Source organism: Rhinolophus sinicus, linkage group LG04, assembly GCF_036562045.2.
Source record: "Rhinolophus sinicus isolate RSC01 linkage group LG04, ASM3656204v1, whole genome shotgun sequence".
NCBI lineage: Eukaryota > Metazoa > Chordata > Mammalia > Chiroptera > Rhinolophidae > Rhinolophus > Rhinolophus sinicus.
This window is the reverse complement of record NC_133754.1, coordinates 93,127,475-93,146,526: the sequence shown is the minus strand read 5'-3', so window position 1 is coordinate 93,146,526 and position 19,052 is coordinate 93,127,475. Positions and strand designations below refer to the sequence as shown.

Sequence of the window (19,052 nt, the reverse complement as noted above, 5' to 3'; positions counted from 1 at the left end):
TGGTGGGACTGGCTCCAAAGGGACTGGGGACTGACTGAATCCCCCTCCCCCACTTTTAGACGGTGGAGTGCAGACAAAGCCTCGGCAGGAGGTTTGAACAGAGGAGCTTCCAACTTGGTTCGAGTTTAAATTTATGGAACTTAGAAGTCTCATTTCAAAACACATAATAAAAGAAACCAAATTCAAGCAGCTAGTCTTTGAGTTCAGAAGGCTCCAAGGAGCCCTTGCTTAGTAAAATATTCAGTGAGCACCATGATAACTCCTTCTAAGCACCTGTCTTCCTCCCCACCTCGCTTGTGAAATCAGAACACTGAAAGGCTTTCCATTTGCTCTGCTGCACCTTCCCCTCCTCCCTTCCCACTCCTTTCAGTCTTGCCTTGGTATTACTGGGAAAGACAAACAGTCAGTTGTAAGGGGATTAAAAACTGTCTTCCACTGTGAAAGAAGAGCTAATCCTCACTCCCTTCCTTAGCATGGAGAAGCTAACAGTTTCCAGTAACTTTTTGACTTTTGTCTCCAAGCTCAGCCAAGTTCTCCATTACTACACGAGAAGCTAAAAAATAAGTAGGGATGAAAACCATGGTGCTCAGTGTGGGTTTCCTCCACAAAAGCACATGTCATATGTACCCAGCCCCCGCTCCATGGACCCTAAGCCACTCTGGACCACCATTCTATGCCACAAAGCAACTCCCCACCCTGCAGACCCCTCCAACAATGACACTTTTCCTTCTCCTTCCTTAAGGAAGGCTGATAATAATGATGCTTCCTCATTATAACTAAGGAAGCTTACAAACCAGTGCCAGTAAAGCCAAGTCTTTGTGATACAGGACAAAAAGAGCGGGGTGTTTATACATGAAGCAGCAACCGTTTATTCTTCTCCGAGTTCAGATTTAGAAACGCTTACAGAGAAAGCAAAAGCCCTGAGTGCAAGCTAAGAGAAACCATGGCCATAATAAGGCCCTGCCATGGGTCACCGTCTGCCTTCACCTGGTTATTACTTAGAGACAAGAGTGCTATTATGAGAGAGCTATTTGTTGGCACCTGTGCCATTCTGCACCAAGGCTCAGACAGGTCGTAAGCAAGAAGCTGGCTTATTTCCTTACCCTCTGCTTCCGCAGGCTTCCTGGGCTGGTGGGTGATGGGCTGGGCGACTTGCCTGAGCGCGGAGTGGAGAGCTGACTACCAGGGGTTCCATTGACTAGAAGTACAAAGAATCACAGAGAGGAAAAATGGCACGTTAAGGACATTTCAGGACAAATCAACTTCTCAGAGAAATAAACAACCACAGAGGAGCATTTGCTAAAATTCCAGACACCTTTTTATCTGTGGTCCTGAGAAAAAGCTTCAGGGAATACCTTCTTCAGAAATTCACTGTTTTATTAATCCTGTGTTTAATTAGCAGTAACTCTCCTAAAGCCTGCTAAAAATGTTTAAACTGTACTTTTCACAACTTTCCCAATGAATATATTAATGATGCCTTTAACTGAACCAAAAGGGATCTGGGGGATGTGGGACGTTTTCCATGGGATTAATCCTTAATTCTTTAGTTTAGCTTCCCAGTAACACCCAGTGGGAGTACATATCAGCACACTTCACAAGTGATATTCTCAGTGACTTGTTCAACTGAATCACTGTCTTTTTATAGTTAAGAACTGACTTCTAGAAGTTCCTGCATCCAGTTCTGCCCTGTACATCTCCTTAGCCTAAACTCTGAAGGACCTGCCCTCAACAGGACAAAGTAACAGGCACAGACACTCGGGAATTCCTCCCCATCTGTCTTTACATGATTGAAAAATAAAAGCTGCTTTCTAACAGGTTTAAATCACTGCAATTTTACCTGATTATTAAGATTTTCATACAACATTATCACTAAACTGAATCAAAGCCACAGAACTCAAGTAAGCAATTCTTTTCTCTGAGTAACAATAAAATACCCTTAAAGAAATGAGTTTATAAAGATATATAATGTCACCATTATCTTACCCATAAAAATGAGAACATTTTTACATGCATTACATCCACAGTCAGTGAAGAAGAATCAGCCATGAGACATACACACACACATCCTTGAAAGTACATAAGAAACATTTTCTGAAAGTGAGAGCAAGAATGCATTTAACTTACCTTCTATGAGCTCTAACATGGACACAGTCTTAGTGTTTGAACTAAGGCAAAAGGCAAAATCGCTTCCCAGCACTTAGCCCAGCGCAGGGAAATGGGAGGGAAGCAGGTGGATTAGTTAAGGATGGCTAAGGCTGCTCCCAGGCAGACTGAATGAGACGCAAGCTTCATCAGCAGATGCCTTTTCTGCGTAAGGCTGACGTCTCCCAACCAGCAGTGGGAGGTTCGGGTTCTGTCTTAGGCTACATCAAAGGTGTCAATTAAGCCTCATGCCAACCCGGAGCCACTGCTACCCCCACCCCAACACCACTAACTCCCGGAAGCCGGAGCCCTTTCAGTACTTTGCGCTGAATCATAACAAAGTGCCTCTGGGGGCAAGAGACCCAATGACTCATATGAAAATCAAAATGACAGTAACTCTTCTAAAGCCTGCTAACTAGCGAGTACTAAGTACATCTTCACAAAATTCAGTGGTACAGTAGGATGTTTATTGATTTTTCATACACAGTGTTTGCACAAAACATTATTAGGGCCCATGAAAGTGGGAAGGTCTTTGTTTTGTCATCTCCAAAGACCTTTAAAAAATGTAATATAACCCACATTGCACTAATATGTAATTTTGCCTTTGCAATGTATTTGGTGACTCAAAAAAAAAAAAAAAAATCACAAACTTTTTTTTTCTTTCTTTGACAGCTTGAAGTAGGAAGCACTGAGAATGCTTTAATTTGCTTACATCCTACAGTCCTTTCTGTACTGAGCTTGATGCTCAGGCCTCTTTGCACTGGACTTCCCAGCCAGTAACCTCTAAGGAAAGGGCTGTGAAATAGGCAAAGACTAAAGAGCTGTGGGTAGAGGCAGAATCTACAGCTAATAAACCAATAAGCAAGAGATACCTAGGATATGGCTGAAAAACAGGTTTCAAGAATGCAATATCTTCTTTGCTCACTTTACGTCTTTATGTCACACCTAAAGGCTACACAGATTGGGGGGAAAATGAGCAAATGGGGAAGCAAACACAGTATTGACATTTTAATTTTTTTAACTGGGGAATATTGGGGAACAGCGTGTTTCTCCAGGGCCCATCAGCTCCAAGTCAAGTCGTTGTCCTTCAATCTAGCTGTGGAGGGCGCAGCTCAGCTCCAAGTCCAGTTGCCGTTTTCAATCTTAGTTGTAGGCGGCACAGCCCACAATCCCATGTGGGAACTGAACCTGCAACCTTCTTGTTAAGAGCTTGTGCTCTAACCAACTGAGCCACCCCTCCGGCAGTTTAGCGCTAGCTGGTTGTCTTCAATCTAGTTGTGGAGGGCGCAGCTCACTAGTCCATGTGGGAATCGAACTGGCAAACTGGTTGTTCAGAGCTCACACTCTAACCAACTGAGCCATCTGGTCGCCCCCAGTATTGATAGTTTTAAATATTGAGACTACTCTTATCAAGTCAATGGGGGAAAAAGTGAAAAAAGAAAGTGAAAATAGCTTTAGGAACACCTTGCTTTAAAAAGCAAAATAATATAACAAAAAGCGTGTTTAGTAAGTGCCCATTATGTGTGCATCTCAGTTTACTGAAGAATTTATTTTCTATGGAGAAGTTAATATACTTAAACTACACACACACACACACACACAGGGTGCCAAAAAATATATACACATTTTAAGAAAGGAAAACTGTATTAAAATTGTAATACTCAATATATACCGATAACAAAAGATGAATACAAGTCATGTTTGACTTCTGCAATTACAAGAGGTGCTCAAAGTGGTTACCATCAGCGTCCAGACACTTCTGATTATGGAGAACTAGTGCTTGAGCAACGTCAACCAAAATGTCCATTGTATACATTTTTTTGGCACCCCTGGTGTGTGTGTATGTGTGTGTGTGTGTGTTTGTGTATGATGTATGTATATATACACACACACATATATGTGTGTGTGTGTGTATATATGTACATCTATGTATGTATATATCCTCATTTAACTCTCACAATAACTTTGAGGCAGGCAGTATCATTTTACAGATGAGGAAACTGAGGCATAAAGATGATAAGCAAGTTGATACAGGGTAGAGCTGGAGATCTAATCTGGGCAATCCAAAAATGCGCTCTTCACCAACCTTCTAGCCTTCAGGGAAATCGGGTCACCAAACTAGTCATCACAGTAAAGTATTTTGAGAGGGGAAGTAGTGGGTGTTGCTGTTGGAATCCTAACAATCTGTGGGGTCAAGATTGGCCTACGCCATACAGAAAGGTTAGCGGATAATGGAGCCAGAACCTAAGTATTAGTAGGAGTTTGCCAGGTGAGGGAGGGTAAAGCACGATAAAGGAGACGTGTGCCAAGGTGAGAGACTACCTGTTTCATGGCTGGCTATGGACGAGGGAGCAAGTGTGATGCCTTAAGAGACCTAAATCAGTTAGCTCAGCAGATGACAGGAGCAGATGACAGAGCCTTATGAATTAGGATGCAGGAGGGGTAGGCAGGGGCGGCATAATGTAAGGGCTTCAAAATTAATGGTCTCTGTCCACTGGGGCACTCGGACCTGCATCCTTCATTTAAAGCCACTGAGCTCAGGCATCTATTTGTGCCTCATCTCTCTGGAAAAATGAAGCTTGACTGCCAAACAAGTCATTTATAATCAAACATGTTTGGAACACAACCTGCTTGAAGGTTGGGAACGGCCTGTATTCTTAGGGTCAGAGTTCTGTTCAAACTCTTCCTCTTGGCCACGTAAAAAGCATTAGCAATTTCTTAAAATGGCTCTTGACACCCAGAAAACATCCCACACCTTATTGTTGAATCACTGTCGGAATAAATAAATTTATTTCCTAAGTAAGTTTGACATACTTATTGAGTTCAGCTGCTTTTTATCCTGTAATACCAGAAGTCCCTGAATGCCAATAAAAAGGGCTTTGTCACTTATTTAACAGAACTTATTAAAATGCAACTAACAAATGGCCTTACTTTACAGAGGGCTTTATTAAACAATTCTTTATCGCGAATGGGAAACATTTAATTTCACATGGTTGTTTTCAAATGGTAAAGTAGGCCTAACAATTACTTCAGGCTGAAGTCACTAACGTCTGAATTACTAAAGTGCTTATCAAATTCACCCCTTTAGACCCAGTTCTGGTTTCCTTTGCTCAGGTCTGTTAGGTATATTCTCCTTAAACCCTCTATCTCTTGCTCCGCTTGTTACTTCCTGAATGACAGGTGCTAAACTTTAGGCTGGATTATTCACCAGTCCCCTGAGGACCCAATTACATATCTGGCCACCAAAGAGCTGTGGGAAAAAGTCTGTGAATCTGACTTCTACCATCCCTCTTCCACAGTCCTCTCTTTTTTTCAACTTGGCCACCACCTAGTCCCATCAAGGACACAACAGTATGGATTGGTCATGGCACATTACTTCTCATGACGGATCCCGCCTCACCTTTTCCTTCATTTAAGATAGGTGATCCCACTCTATGTTACTCATTGGAGCCATGAATTTGGGGTTCTGTAATCAACCAGTTGGTACACACAGCATGTACTTACTGTGTGCCTGACTATCCGCTGGTCCCTGTGACCCAAAACTTATCATTGAATGTGAAAGTTACTAAAACATTCTATAATTTGGAAATACTTGGCTTACTTTTATTAATTCATTGCTCCTTTTAAATGACTTTAGGCTCACGTATACAGTAGTTTAGCAACTTCTTTGTGACCTTAAAGTGTTCTTCTCTTTACAGTTGCATTCTTTTAAGTCTCAGACATCAAGTGAAAGCTAAATGTTCAAATGTCTCAGACTCATCCTGAAATTAAAGCAATCTCCAAGCAAGACCATCTAATTACAAGGTAAGTAACTTTTGGGGCATGGACATCCACCTTGCCCTTTCCCTATCTTCTTTCTGCACTTGAGGTAGCTCATTTATTTATGAGGAGGGAATGTGTTTGCATACATATGGGTGTCTGACTGTGTATTCAGTGGGGTGGTGATTCAGGCACGTTGCTGGGGAGATCTGGCTGCTTGCCTAGGATTTTCCTTCACTCTCTGATCATGGAGGAGGCTGTAGATACTCTAAGTCTTTTTCCCAGCCTTTGTCCATTGCTTGTCACATTATTGAGAGAAACAAAAACAGAAAGAAAAACAGATGGAGTCAACTGAGGCGAAGAGAAAAAGATAACTATCTAATGGCAGGCAGAGACTCTTGGGAGAAGATGCTTTTTCCTAATTCTGTCTTCATAGGGGCTCAGCTGAGAGGTGAGGTGGAACCTTGACTTTCTCCATTTGTCTACATTCTCGTCTTAAACTGAGACAATGGGTCCAATTCAAAGGGACTATCTTCTGAGAATAATAGGAAGTGGGAAGTCAATAGAAAGAGTGGGGATGGAGAAAAGGACATGGCTCTATGATTTTTTTTTTAAATAAACATTTACACAAAAGGCCCTTGAACCTCAGGAAATCTAAGCAACTTGAACAGATCCTAGTATTTCTCCGTTCACTCAGCTGCTCAACATTTACCCAACAGTTACCATGAATGTGGAAGCACTGCAGAATGTGTAAAGAATTCCTGCACTCAGAAACCTAACAGCCTAGTAGGATGATACAATATTTCACCTGTACACTGGGAGCCAAACCCATCGGCACAGGATCTTAGAGGTAGGAAAGACCCTAAACAGTGAGGTGATCAGGGAACGTTTCACAGAGGTCACTGGAGTCAAATTGCCCTTTTGACAGCTAAAGTAACAGAGGAAGGCTTCTAGCAATAATGGTTAGAGATGGAAAATGGGTACCTGGGTATATAAACCAAAAACAACAAAAGAACAAGACAAAGAAATGAGAAACAGAAACTCATAGACACAGACAATAGTTTAGTGGTTGCCAGAGGGTAAGGGGGGTGGAGGGTGGGAGATGAAGGTAAGGGGATCAAATATATGGTGATGGAAGGAGAACTGACTCTGGGTGGTGAACACACAATGGGATTTATAGATGATGTAATACAGAATTGTACACCTGAAATCTATGTAATTTTACTAACAATTGTCACCCAATAAATTTAAAACCAAAAAACAAAACAAAAAACAAAGAACAAAAAACAAACAAAAACAAAACAAACAAAAAAGAAAGAAAAGGGGTATCTGGTGAAAATTTGAATTGATTTATAGAATAGAGCAAAAATCCAGAGGAGAAGTGGCAGATGTGGCTAGAAAGGAAGACTGTGGCCAAATCAAGGTAGTTCTTCAGAGGAGAATAAGGAGCTGAGACTTTATTGGCAGAAAGAAAGTAAGGGCAACAAATCTGACCTTGGTGTGCAGGGCAGAGGTAAGGGGCAGAGGACCAGTGCAGGGAGGAGGCCAGCTAGCAAGCGGTGTTTATAGCCTGTGAGATATCGGAGTCTTAGAACAGCATGACAGAGGAGGAGCCAAGGAGACCGGTGACAAATTCGATGTAGAAGGAGAGGGGAAAAGGAGTCAAAGATGATTTCCGGGTAAAAGGAAAAAGATGTTTAATTCAACATTAAAACAGCATCATCTGGAATCCTTCGATGTAAAATTATGAAAATGTGTCAGTGGGGATTCCAGAACAGGCTGTGGTTATCATGAGGGAATTAGGTGCCGAGGGCACCTTGGATCAAGGTGGATGAAGGTCCTGGGACTGAAGGGCTGGCTCTGCGGCCCCCTTGGTCGCCTGGTGGGTGCTTTGCCCCCACCCTACCAGGTATCACAGGACAGCCTCCCCTTAGACTTAAGCCTGGGAGTCAGCCCTGGAGCAGTCCCACAATGACCCCCAGGGGACACCATGCCCAGAGGATGCCCCCGCCCTCTGGTCTTGCTACAGGTTCCCAGTGGTGTCTTTGCTGCCAAATCCTATGACCTCCTTTTGGTTCTCATGCTACTGGACTTCTCAGCATTGAACATTTCTAGTCTCTCCCTCCATCTCAAAGCTGTCTGCCCCTTGGACTTCTGTCACTGCACTCTTATGGTTCTCCTGCCTCCTCGGATGTGCTCTTAGAACTGCAGATGTCCCCCAGTGTCCCATTGTCATCTTTACTTTATAAATCTTTCACTGGGGTTGGGAGAGAGGTAGCTTACCCTCCTATTGTTTAAATCACTACTATATGCCAAGGTCTCTCAAATGTGTATTGTGGGCTCGAATCGGACTTAAACACCATTACTTATTCCTAAACATTTCCAAAGCAACGTATACTCCACATGTCTCAAATGGAACACATTCCCTGCCTCTCTCCTCAGTTGACAAATCTGTTCCTCGTCTCTGGTTCCTCTCTCTTTCTCTGGCCTCATATCCAGTTAAATTCCTGATTTCATTTCCCTTTGAAGTCTCCCCCACTCCCCACATTGCTGTTTAAATTCTGTCCCATCAGTTTCTTTCCAGGACGACAGCAGTGGCCTCATGGAGCCTTCTAGGCCCTTAGCCACTCACGTGTAGCCATCCTCTCTACCTCTGCACCACTGTTTCTAAAATTCAAATAAAAATAAAATCACAGTCACTATAAATCCCCTTTCACCCCGTAATACCTACAACAAAACCATGCCTTCGTGGCCCTGTGCAATCTGACCACAAGCAACTGAGCTATCACCATCTTCTCCAACCCTTTCCTATTCTATCATTGATTTTTATTGAACTGGCATCTGTTTCTCAAATATACTTTCATGCCTTTTTGCCTTGACTCAGGTGGCAATGTCCTCCTGGCTCTTCTTATCCTTCAAGTCTCAATTTATTAGTCCTTTTCTCTTGGAAGGCTTCTCTGACCCGGTTAATGAGATTTAACCCATTCTTCCGCTGGGCTGTTATAACACAACACTGTTACAGTAAGTGGTATAGATGTTTGTCTCCCAACTTGAAAGCGAGAACTGTGGTTTAATCGATCATCTTTATAATCTTGGGACCTAATACATGCCTGGAAAACAGTATATGCTCAGGAAATATTTGTTTAGTTAACATGAGGCATTAACAGAGAGGGGTTCATAAAAGCAGTTGGGGTAGGCTGCTGCCCCCATATAGACAGTGGGTCAAGATAAATGTTCAAAGTTTTGAAGAGTATCTTTGGAGATATTCACCTGCTGAGGGCGAGCAGTAGGAGTAGAAGGGCCCAGGGAAAGAGAGGGGAAGAATTACTGAGTTTTATATGCAGCAAAAAGAAATTCTAGACACAATGATGAGTCATCAGGCCTCTTGATTTTCTTGGTGCAGTCTGTTTTCAGCAATTCCCTTGGAACCCCAAAGCAGAAAAAATAATCCTCCAGAGAATGTACTAGGATGAAATCTCTAGACCAAAGGAAAACACTGAACTAAAAATTAATAGCCAGCAATCTGCCTTTGAAGGTGTTTGATATAAATTTAAAAAGTTGACAAACGGAACTAGTAGGCTGATTAAAATTCTCTTTGCTTCCCCAGCTTTGATTCTTATCTGAATATGTTGCATAAAATACTTTTATGTAAAAAAGTAAAATTTGGATAGCATAAGTAAAAAGACTTCAGGGTTTCCAGTCACATACAAGTAAGTGTTAAGCCCGGGAAGGATGGACTGGTGCTTCAGTCAAGGCAGACGGTAATTTACTAAAGCACCCAGTTTTTCCCTCTGTCAAATATTCATCCTTGCATCTCCAGCACCCCACATTGCTAGTCCTGGTGGGTTCTCAACGCATACTGAGTGAATGGTTGTTGACAGGAGTGTTTCTACCTTAGACTAAATGCTTCTGAAGGGCACAGAAGTCCGTCAGCTCATGCTTGAATTCATGAACTGTAAGGTACCCACTGGGGGCTTCAGTTATGTTTGCCAAGGCTTCTATAGAGAGAGATTCTAAATAGAGGGTGTCATTCTATGAGAAAAAGTTGGCCATCGATCTAAGTGGAAATAAAACCTCTAAAACAAACAAATAATCAGTCTAACAAACAAATGGAAAACCCCAAAGATCTTCTACAGGATCCAGAAGAGGTCAACATTTTGAAATCTGTAAGTTTTAAGGAGAACTCTATCAATGAAAATTCAAGATAGATAAATGTGGTTTTCCTATACTTTTAATATTAAGAAAATAATACAAAGCAAACTAAACTTTATCTTTTCTTATTGAAATCAAATTAGTGCATATTGTAGTCTTATTTTGGAGATGTTTTGTTATAAATTATTGTACAGATAAAGAAATTTGGGGGGGGCAGCTGGGCGGCCGGGTGGCTCAGTTGGTTAGCGCACGAGCTCTGAACAACAGGGTTGGTGGTTCGATTCCCACATGGGCCAGTGAGCTGCGCCCTCCACAGCTAGATTGAAGACAACGAGCTGCAGCTAAACTTCCAGAGGGGTGGCTGGATGGCTCAGTTGGTTAGAGTGAGAGCTCTCAACAACAAGGTTGCTGGTTCAATTCCCATATGGGATGGTGGGCTGCGCCCCCTGCAACTAAAGATTGAATATGGCGACTGGACTTAGAGCTGAGTTGCACCCTCCACAACTAGATTGAAGGACAATGACTTGGAGCTGATGGGTGCTGGAGAAACACACTGTTCCCCAATATTCCCGAATACAATTAAAAAAAAAATTTGTTTAAAATAATTTCTTTTAAATTACACATTTTATGTGAAGTCTGTATTCCAAAGATGAACACGCATGAATAAAGATTCAACCCATATTAAACACTCTTTATAATGTTTTTATATTTTCTTGTTTCTTTTAAGAAGCAACTAAAACCATTTTCCCCTTTCTTACTGGTATCACATTCGATGTCTCAGCATGCAATTGTCTGGGGATCATTATTTTCCTGTGTGTTATTAAGGCTTCTGGTTTCTCTCTTTTTCTAGTTCCAATCGCCTTCTTTGGACTCTCTCTGTTATGGATACTAACGATAATTCAACAGGTATGTGAATTATGTTATCTATAAATTATTTAGGGGGCTTGATCTGTATGCTTCTTGAGAGTAGAGGCTGTTTCTTTCATCTCTACAGTGTCAGAGCCTAGCAAATGTCTGACACTGGCAGACTCATGCTTGATATTTCTGAACGTGTAATTGAACACCTTACATTAATAAATCACCTCTAACTTCTTTTAGTCCCAAGAAGAGGAATGGGTACAGGACAAAGAGAAGATTTATAGAAGATTCTCAATCTCGTTCTAACACTGACTTACATGGAAAGGCTTCTGTCTCCCACTGACATACATCATGAAGCTGGGGTGAATCATTTCACCTGCAGGAAGCTGGTGCCTGGCACTCATACTTAGGCTTCTGTTCCAAAGTGTTATGAAGTTGGATATTGCAATGTTACACCAGGTGCTGTATTAGTTATTTCCTGCAGGTCAAAAGTTTAATAAGCAGAGGAGAAAAAAAAGGTATCAAAGACTGCCAGCCTGCTGTGTCTGGAAGCTCCAGGTGCCAGCCCTGTGCTGCCACCGTTAACGCTGTGACTCTGGGACAGGCAATTGCCCCAGCCTCGCCTCTGCTTCCGCATTTCTAAAAATGCATTATATTATTACAAAATAAATAATAATATCGTGTTGCTTGCTGTTGGGAGACAATTGGGAAAATCAAAGAAGATCAAAGAGATAAAAGTCCTGATGTTTCATTTAAATATATGTTAACAATATTATCATGAACAGTAGCATGGCATGAAAACTGAGCAAATCTTAACTCTATAATATGCTCCAATCTCTGTGTAATGCAGGAAGATGATACTGGAAGTAGAAATTGGAAAACGGAAGCAGAGATTATTTTAAATTTTAAGTTAATATTTTAGGAGGAAAAACAAAGATTATTTAATGTTAAACAGTCAGGTTCACAATGGTGATTGGGGTTTGGGACAACATCAGTGTGTAAGAGGTATGAAAGTAAAACTACTCAAATTCCTATCTTCATTATTTATTAAAACACTGATCAGGCTATTTTAAGAAAATGATGATGCAATTAATATTGGGCTAATTCACTGCTCATTTCCACTGGTTGTAAGAGCCATACTTGAGTAGAGACAGAACTTAGATTAGCTCAGGAGAGGGGCCCAAGGCAGGGGCTCCCCTGACATCCAGCAGCCATACTTGCAACTGAAAAGATATGGAAATATCACTGGACTTCCTGAACCCCAGGCTTCCATCCCAGGGAAAGGAAGTAGTCTTGAGGTCACTGGTATCGTCAATGCATTTGTGATTGACTGGGTCCCACTGCTCTGTAAACCCTCTCTAAATTAGAATCACGGAGAAGAAGGTGGTAAGATTTCGTGGCAAGTCAGACTCAAGAGACAGTCATTGCATGTGATAAGCTGTTACATAACCAGGAAATGGTTCTATGAAATATCTTCTAGATCCAAATGCAAGAAGTTGAAAATTTTATATGCATAAAAGACTCATATGAAACAAAACGGGATCAGTGCTATTTGATTAATTTTGACCTGGTGGTTAAAGACACCTTGAATGAAGGTAGTTTGTCAAGAACATACTGATTTTAAAATAGATTTGGATTTCACTTTCTTTATGGAAATGAAACTACCTGGCATGCCGTACCTGGAATCATAAATTCCAAGTTAGTGCTGGTCAAACCAACCAGGTTTTCACTAGAATTGAAAAGAGCTTCTGGGAAACAATAGAAAATAGAAATGCTTGTTTGAAGCAATATATCGATTTTGAGGTAACGTGTCCTATCCATTTTAAACTTCCAAAAGCAATAGTTCCAAATGTTGGCAGTAACAAATAGAAATGCATTTAATACATTTGCCTAGCTGCTTTGTTGAGTTTCTGAAATTACTTTTGGTGAATGCTATAGCCATCTATATTTATGAGATTATAATTAAATACATTATATTTATAAGATTTATATAATCTTAGAGATGCTGAATAGTGACTGTTACCAGTTAACTCTAAGGGGAAATAATTTCCTGTATTTATTTTTTAATGAATTCATTTTTTTAAGTCTTTTTAAGGTTAAATTCATGATTCTTTTTACTTTAATTCAAATTTTAGATTGTTTTTTGGAGTAAAACAGGCTCTTCACTATTTACAAGGTTACATCTGAGTTGCAAAAATTCTCTCTCCATATTTTCCTCCCATTTCCCTCCATTCAATCTTGGCTCACATAATCAGACAGACAGAAAGTGTGGGGACATTTTTCTTACATCTGTAATAGGAACTTGAGCAGCAGACAGTATCTGTTCCAGGTCTCATGATTCTATTCTCTGACTTGTGCACAATAATCTGACCTATCCCCTACCTTTCTTGACTTATGGGGACAAAAAGAAAACAGAAAAGAAACTTCCATACAAACCCAGGAACATCTAACTGCCTACAAGTCTCAAAAACAAAACCTGTTAACAAAAAATAACAACAACAAAAATTAATAGCAAGAGTGTATATTGAGTCTCTTGAAATATTTGTACTGTAAAAGCCATAAGAATTTGACTAATCACTCATTATTAGATGCCGCCCCCCACACACACACCTGATATTTTAAAATTCATGGTATATATACTAAGAGGAAGAGAGGAAAGATTAAGTAAAATTTATCAATGTCAGAGCTGATTTGGATTGAGGACTAATTCTGTTCTTTAATATTCATGTTTTTTCAGTTGTATTGATAACGTTTCAGTTAATGTGGGGCTTCTTTCTCCTTCACATCCTTCTGTGATGGTACTAAATAGACAAGATTTTAGGGGCAAAAGGCTGGCAAGCCCCATGACATCTTTCTCTCTTACTGCCCCATGGGAGTTCATCCTAAAGGACAGGGAAAATGAGAAATAGTCTTTGTCCAAGAGCCTCCAAAGAGCTCAGTTTTAACGTGTTGGCAGGTTAATGAACAAGCTAAGGTCTGCCAGGGAAGTTTTACACGCAGCAATTCCAGCATCACTGTCATTTTGGAGGTCCACATCTCTGTATGTAGGTGCTGTGTCTCTTGAAGGGAAAGACTTTCCCCAGTATCAGTTTCCAGGGAAGGGATGATCTTCAGGCAGAAAGTCTATCCTCTCCCAGGGGAGTGGTTCTCTGAAGGCTGCCATGATAAGGACGGAGAAAACGAAGCTGGCATCGGTCACTCTCGCATGCTCACTGCTCTCTTGATCTACACTTCAAGGTGTCTAGACGTCTGCTCTTGGGCTGCAGCCATTACAGATGGACTTTGCCACTCAGAAGCAAGCAAGGAGGTAGAAAGGAAGTCATGTCTATCACGCCAGTAAGTGAAGATAAGTAAGCCACAACTTTCATACCAGATTATCCAGAGTCACCTGACTTCCTGTATTCATTTCCCCTTTGTTGTCTGTAATTCAGTGGTTCTCAAATTTGGGTGAGCCTCTGATTCACCTGGAGGGCATAGGAAAATGCAGATTGCTGGGCCCCAGCTCCAGAGTTTGTGATTCAGTGCGTCCAGGGAAAGGCTCAAGGTTGCATTTCCAACAAGTACTCAGGTAATGGTGAAACTACTGATCTGGGGAACCACACTTTGGGAACCACTTCCTTAACTGAATGTTTCTTTAACTATTGGCTAGAGACTATCTGATCAGATTCACCTGGAATATTTGCTAAACCACAGACAGGTTTATGGTCTTAGAATCTGAGGGGGCATGATAGGGATGACAAACTTTACCGAGTTCCCAAGTGATATTTATGCACTCTAAACATTGGCTCTTACTACCTTACCTTTTAGCAATGTCTCATTTTAGGGTTCATCCAATCTGGGTGAGCTATGTCATATTTAGGGAGGAGTTCTCAGCCCACCCTTCAACTAGAAGGGTGAACAAGCTGCACCTCAAGTGCCAGCCATATTCTGAGACTTATTCCCTCGCTGGTTATGATGAAGGCCATGCTGTGGGAAGGGGACAGTGGCAGCCCATTGTTGCCACTCAGATAGAGTATCAAAAGAGGAAAAGGTCTTTGGAAACCCGTTTAGGGAATACTTGTAATCAGTAAAGCCCCGAGGAGAAGGTGACTTAGAGAACCAAGTTGGGCTGGGTACTCTAGCTATCCAGCCAAAAGAATTCCTTCTTCTTATGGCAGAACAGTATTCTATTGTGTATATATATATATCACATCTTCTTTATCCAATCATCTATTGAAGGACACTTTGGTCGTTTCTATGCCTTGGACACTGTAAATAAAGCTGCAATGAACATTGGAGCACATATATCTTTACCGATAAATGTTTTCAGATTTTTTTGGGTAGATACCCAAAAGAGGAATTGCTGGGTCATATGGTAATTGTATTTTTCATTTTTTGAGGAATCTCCACACTGCCTTCCATAGCGGCTGCATTCCCACCAACAGTGTATGAGGGTACCTTTTTTCTCCACAGCCTCTCCAACACTTGTTATTATTTGTCATGTTGATGATAGCCATTCTGACTGGTGTGAGGTGATATCTTATTGTGGTTTTTATTTGCATGTCTCTGATTAGTGATGTTGAGCATCTTTTCATATGTCTATTGGCCATCTGTATGTCCTCCTGGGAGAAATGTCTATTCAGGTCCTCTGCCCATTTTTTAATTGGGTTGTTTGTTTTTTTTGTTGCTGAGTTATATGAATGCCTTATATACCATTTGCCACAACATGGATGGATCTTGAGATTATTATGCTAAGCAAAGTCAGACAGAAAAAGTCGAGAACCATATGATTTTACTGATATGTGGTATATAAAACTGAAAACAACAAAGGAACAAGACCAACAAATGAAGAAACAAAAACTCATAGACAGAGACAATAGTTTAGTGGTTACCAGAGAGTAAGGGGGGAGGGGTGTGGTAGATGAGAGTAAAAGGGATCAAATACATGGTGATGGAAGAAGAATTGACTCTGGGTGGTGAACACACAATGTGATATATAGATGATGTAATACAGAATTGTACACCTGAAATCTATGTAAGTTTACTAACAATTGTCACCTCAATTAACTTTAATTAAAAAAAAAAAGAGTTTCTTCTTCCAAGGTTTCAGTTTTACTTCCAGATGATAGCACCTCCATTTTTAAATACAGAGGTTGTAACTCACACAATAGTGCAACAGCTGGTGCATGACGCCAGAGGCAGGCCTTGGAGCTCCAGCCTAGAGAGCTTTTCCCATCTCTCTGGGTCCATGCTGTTGAATACAAGAAGGCCTCTGGACAAGCCCTACATACAGGTCTTTTTCCCTAAGAGCGTCTCTGTCTTGATGAAACCAGGTGACTGTCACTTTGATGTATGATCATCTAATAATTCCCATTCAACATTTATATCATTTAATCAATAATCCCTTTTAATAGTGAAACAGACCTTATACCTAAGACCAAAAACACAAAACAAAACTCAAAAACAAGAACAACCTAAATGACTCATGTCAGTTTTAAGACCAAAGAAGGAAGAGTCAGGGCTGAGATGGTCATCTTGTGGGTACACATCCTGTGCCAACACCAGCATGGGAGCCCAGTGAGCACCAGCCACAGGCCGGGTCGCCGCCGCTGTCCCTGCGCTGGGCTCTCATTCTCACAGCCATGCTGGGAGCCAGCGTTCAACGAAGGTCCAGCAAATACAAACTGGAAAGTCTTCATAAGCCAGTACCAAGTAGAATAAATGCTTTAACAGACTCCTGGAGTCGAAGGCCCTTAGTCCGAAAAATTAATTTTTGTGGTAGAAATTATGCAAGTTGGTTGTACACTTCCAGCTGAGGGCAATCTGAGTCTTTACTAAGTTAATTTCCCCGAGCTCGATGTTTTTTCTTACAGCCAACATGCTAGACTCTGGAAAAATCTGTTCCACCACTCGAGCATGTTCTAAAATTATAAACCGGAACCTACACTATCTTAAACCCTCTCACTCTGGGTTTCACATCCCCTCTGCTCGTCACGCGTCAGAAACAAGTCAGTTTCTCCCAAGTCGCCTTTGCTGCTTTACCTGAGCTAGTCGACGCTGGGGACTTGCTGCGCCTGGAAGGTCCCGGGCTCTTGGTGGTGCTCCTGCGGGACGACGAAGCTATTTTGGTGTAAGAAGTGGACTTCACCACTCGACATTCTGGGGAAAGAACAAGAACCACACGTCGTTATAGGGTCATGGCACACCCCATTCAAAATGTACGCTAAGTTTGTAAGGAGAAATACAGGGCTGTCCTCAGCCACTCCTCCTTCCGGCCAGCCCCATGCTCTTCTATAACAAAGGAACCAAGAAAACAACGTGAAAAGGCACCGCGGGCATCTTCCACATCCAAGGAATCAGTACTCCAAGCCTTCTAGTTTACCTTCTTGCAATAATATTTGGACACATTGGGAGTAATAGGCTGGTAAAGAGGTGATTTTGTCGGTGTCTCTCCACCTACCCCTTCCTTATTTGTGTATATATATTATATGTCTCTTCTGGGATAAATTGTTCTTTCTTCCAAGAAAAATGTTAGCTAAAAGGTCAACCTCATAAACCAAGCTAGGAGGGAAGTGATGAAACATTCCACCTATTATGAAAGATTCCACCCATCCCGAGTTTATTGTTCTTGGGAATCCTTGCAGCAATAGCTGCGGGTCTTCTGGGCATTGGCTCAGAAGAGGTAAAATCAGTGAAGGGGTGACTTCACCCAGCTACAAGGCCACCGTGGGCGTCTGTGCAACCACATGGTGGTGTCTATAAAATGAGTTTTTGCCTGAGGCTGAGAAACAACTTTGCTTTCATTAGATTTAAATCCTTGGTATTTGTGTTCATTAAATTCAACACTAAACAATCTTAAATACCAAAGAGCTTTTTATTTCTCTCTTAGTAACCTGTATTGACCAATTACGATGTTGTGCCAGTCCATACATCTTATTCTTAAAGCACCATTTGTAATAAATAAAAATATTTTTAAGCTTGTAATAATAATCAATGTTCATTGTAGACAGAAAAATATAAAAATATAAATAATATCTAAAAAACACCCATCAATAGATACTTTTTTTTTTTGGAGGGTGGTATACAAACTTTCAGAATTTTTTTCTACTCATTTATATACTTAACCAACATTGGGATTAGTTTGTACATATCCATCTGTTACCAGCTCTTTTCATACCACAAGATATTAAGAGCATTCTCACTCTTTCATTTAATGGCTATAGAACATTTTACTGCATGGATGTACTATAATTTGCTTAGCCAAATTCCTACTGTTGGACATTTAACTTGTGTTCCATATTTCACTATTGTAATTACTCAATAAAATGAATGTACAGTTATCTGATTATTTCTTTAAGACAGATTGAGTCCCTGGCAGTTGAAATTTAGTTTCTAATAATTGGAAACCATGGGGTACATTGCAGGTGCTCAAAAATATTTTCAGAATTAAGTGGGATTGGTAGGTCTAAAAGAGAAGAGCTTTTCTAAAGTTTTGACAAATTGCCCTTCAGATAGGCTGACCCAAATTGTACTTTCATAGCAGTATGAGAGTGGTCATTTGCCTGGGCTGTCACTGAGGTTAGGTATTATCTTTTCAAAAACTGTTCGCTAATTTAAAAACAAATATCGAACTTCATTGCTTTAAATCTGAGTTGGTTTGATTGCCAATTAAGGTGTAATTTTTCTCATATGCTTATTAGCCATTTGTATTCCTTCTTTTGCAATTATTTATTCATGTCTTTTGGCCATTTGCAACTAGTTGGTCTTTTTCTCATTGGTTTATAAGAATGCATTCTATATTAAAGTTTTACCCCTTTGTCTGTCATATTATAAATATTGATCTTTGTGGACAGTTGCTGAAAAATGGCAGCCTTTTAAATGTAGTGTTCTTTTTAAGTATAGTAGTTTAAAATTAAAGTATAATCTATTAACTTTTCCATTGTGCATTTTTAAACCATTTTATACTTTAGTAAAAAAATCATAGTAATTCCAAATCTAATTCTAATGCTTGATTTAACTGAAATTTTTCTTCCTTATCTATGCAATCTCTAATTTTCTAAGGTCAAAACATGTTTCTTTCCCTTATCTACTCTGAATGGCGTCTCTCTCTCTCTCTCTCTCTCTCTTTCTATATATATATATGTATTCCTATTATTCCAAAT

The 19,052-nt window shown here is 40.6% G+C and overlaps 1 protein-coding gene across 5 annotated transcripts in view; it reads right to left on the bottom strand.

The window, feature by feature from the left end:
* Nucleotides 1-19,052, bottom strand: part of DCLK1 (doublecortin like kinase 1) — a 321,043-nt gene that overhangs the window by 75,097 nt on the left and 226,894 nt on the right. For 3 of the 5 annotated variants that reach the window (XM_019736471.2, XM_019736467.2, XM_019736468.2), the window contains exons 5-6: nt 16,933-17,049; nt 1,104-1,198 (exon numbers count right to left, since the gene is read on the bottom strand). In XM_019736471.2, the coding sequence (XP_019592030.1) occupies nt 1,104-1,198; nt 16,933-17,049 (212 nt within the window). Of the gene's footprint in view, nt 1-1,103; nt 1,199-2,124; nt 2,430-16,932; nt 17,050-19,052 lie in introns of those variants that run through there. The other 2 variants (XM_019736469.2, XM_074330022.1) reach the window with 2 other exon arrangements.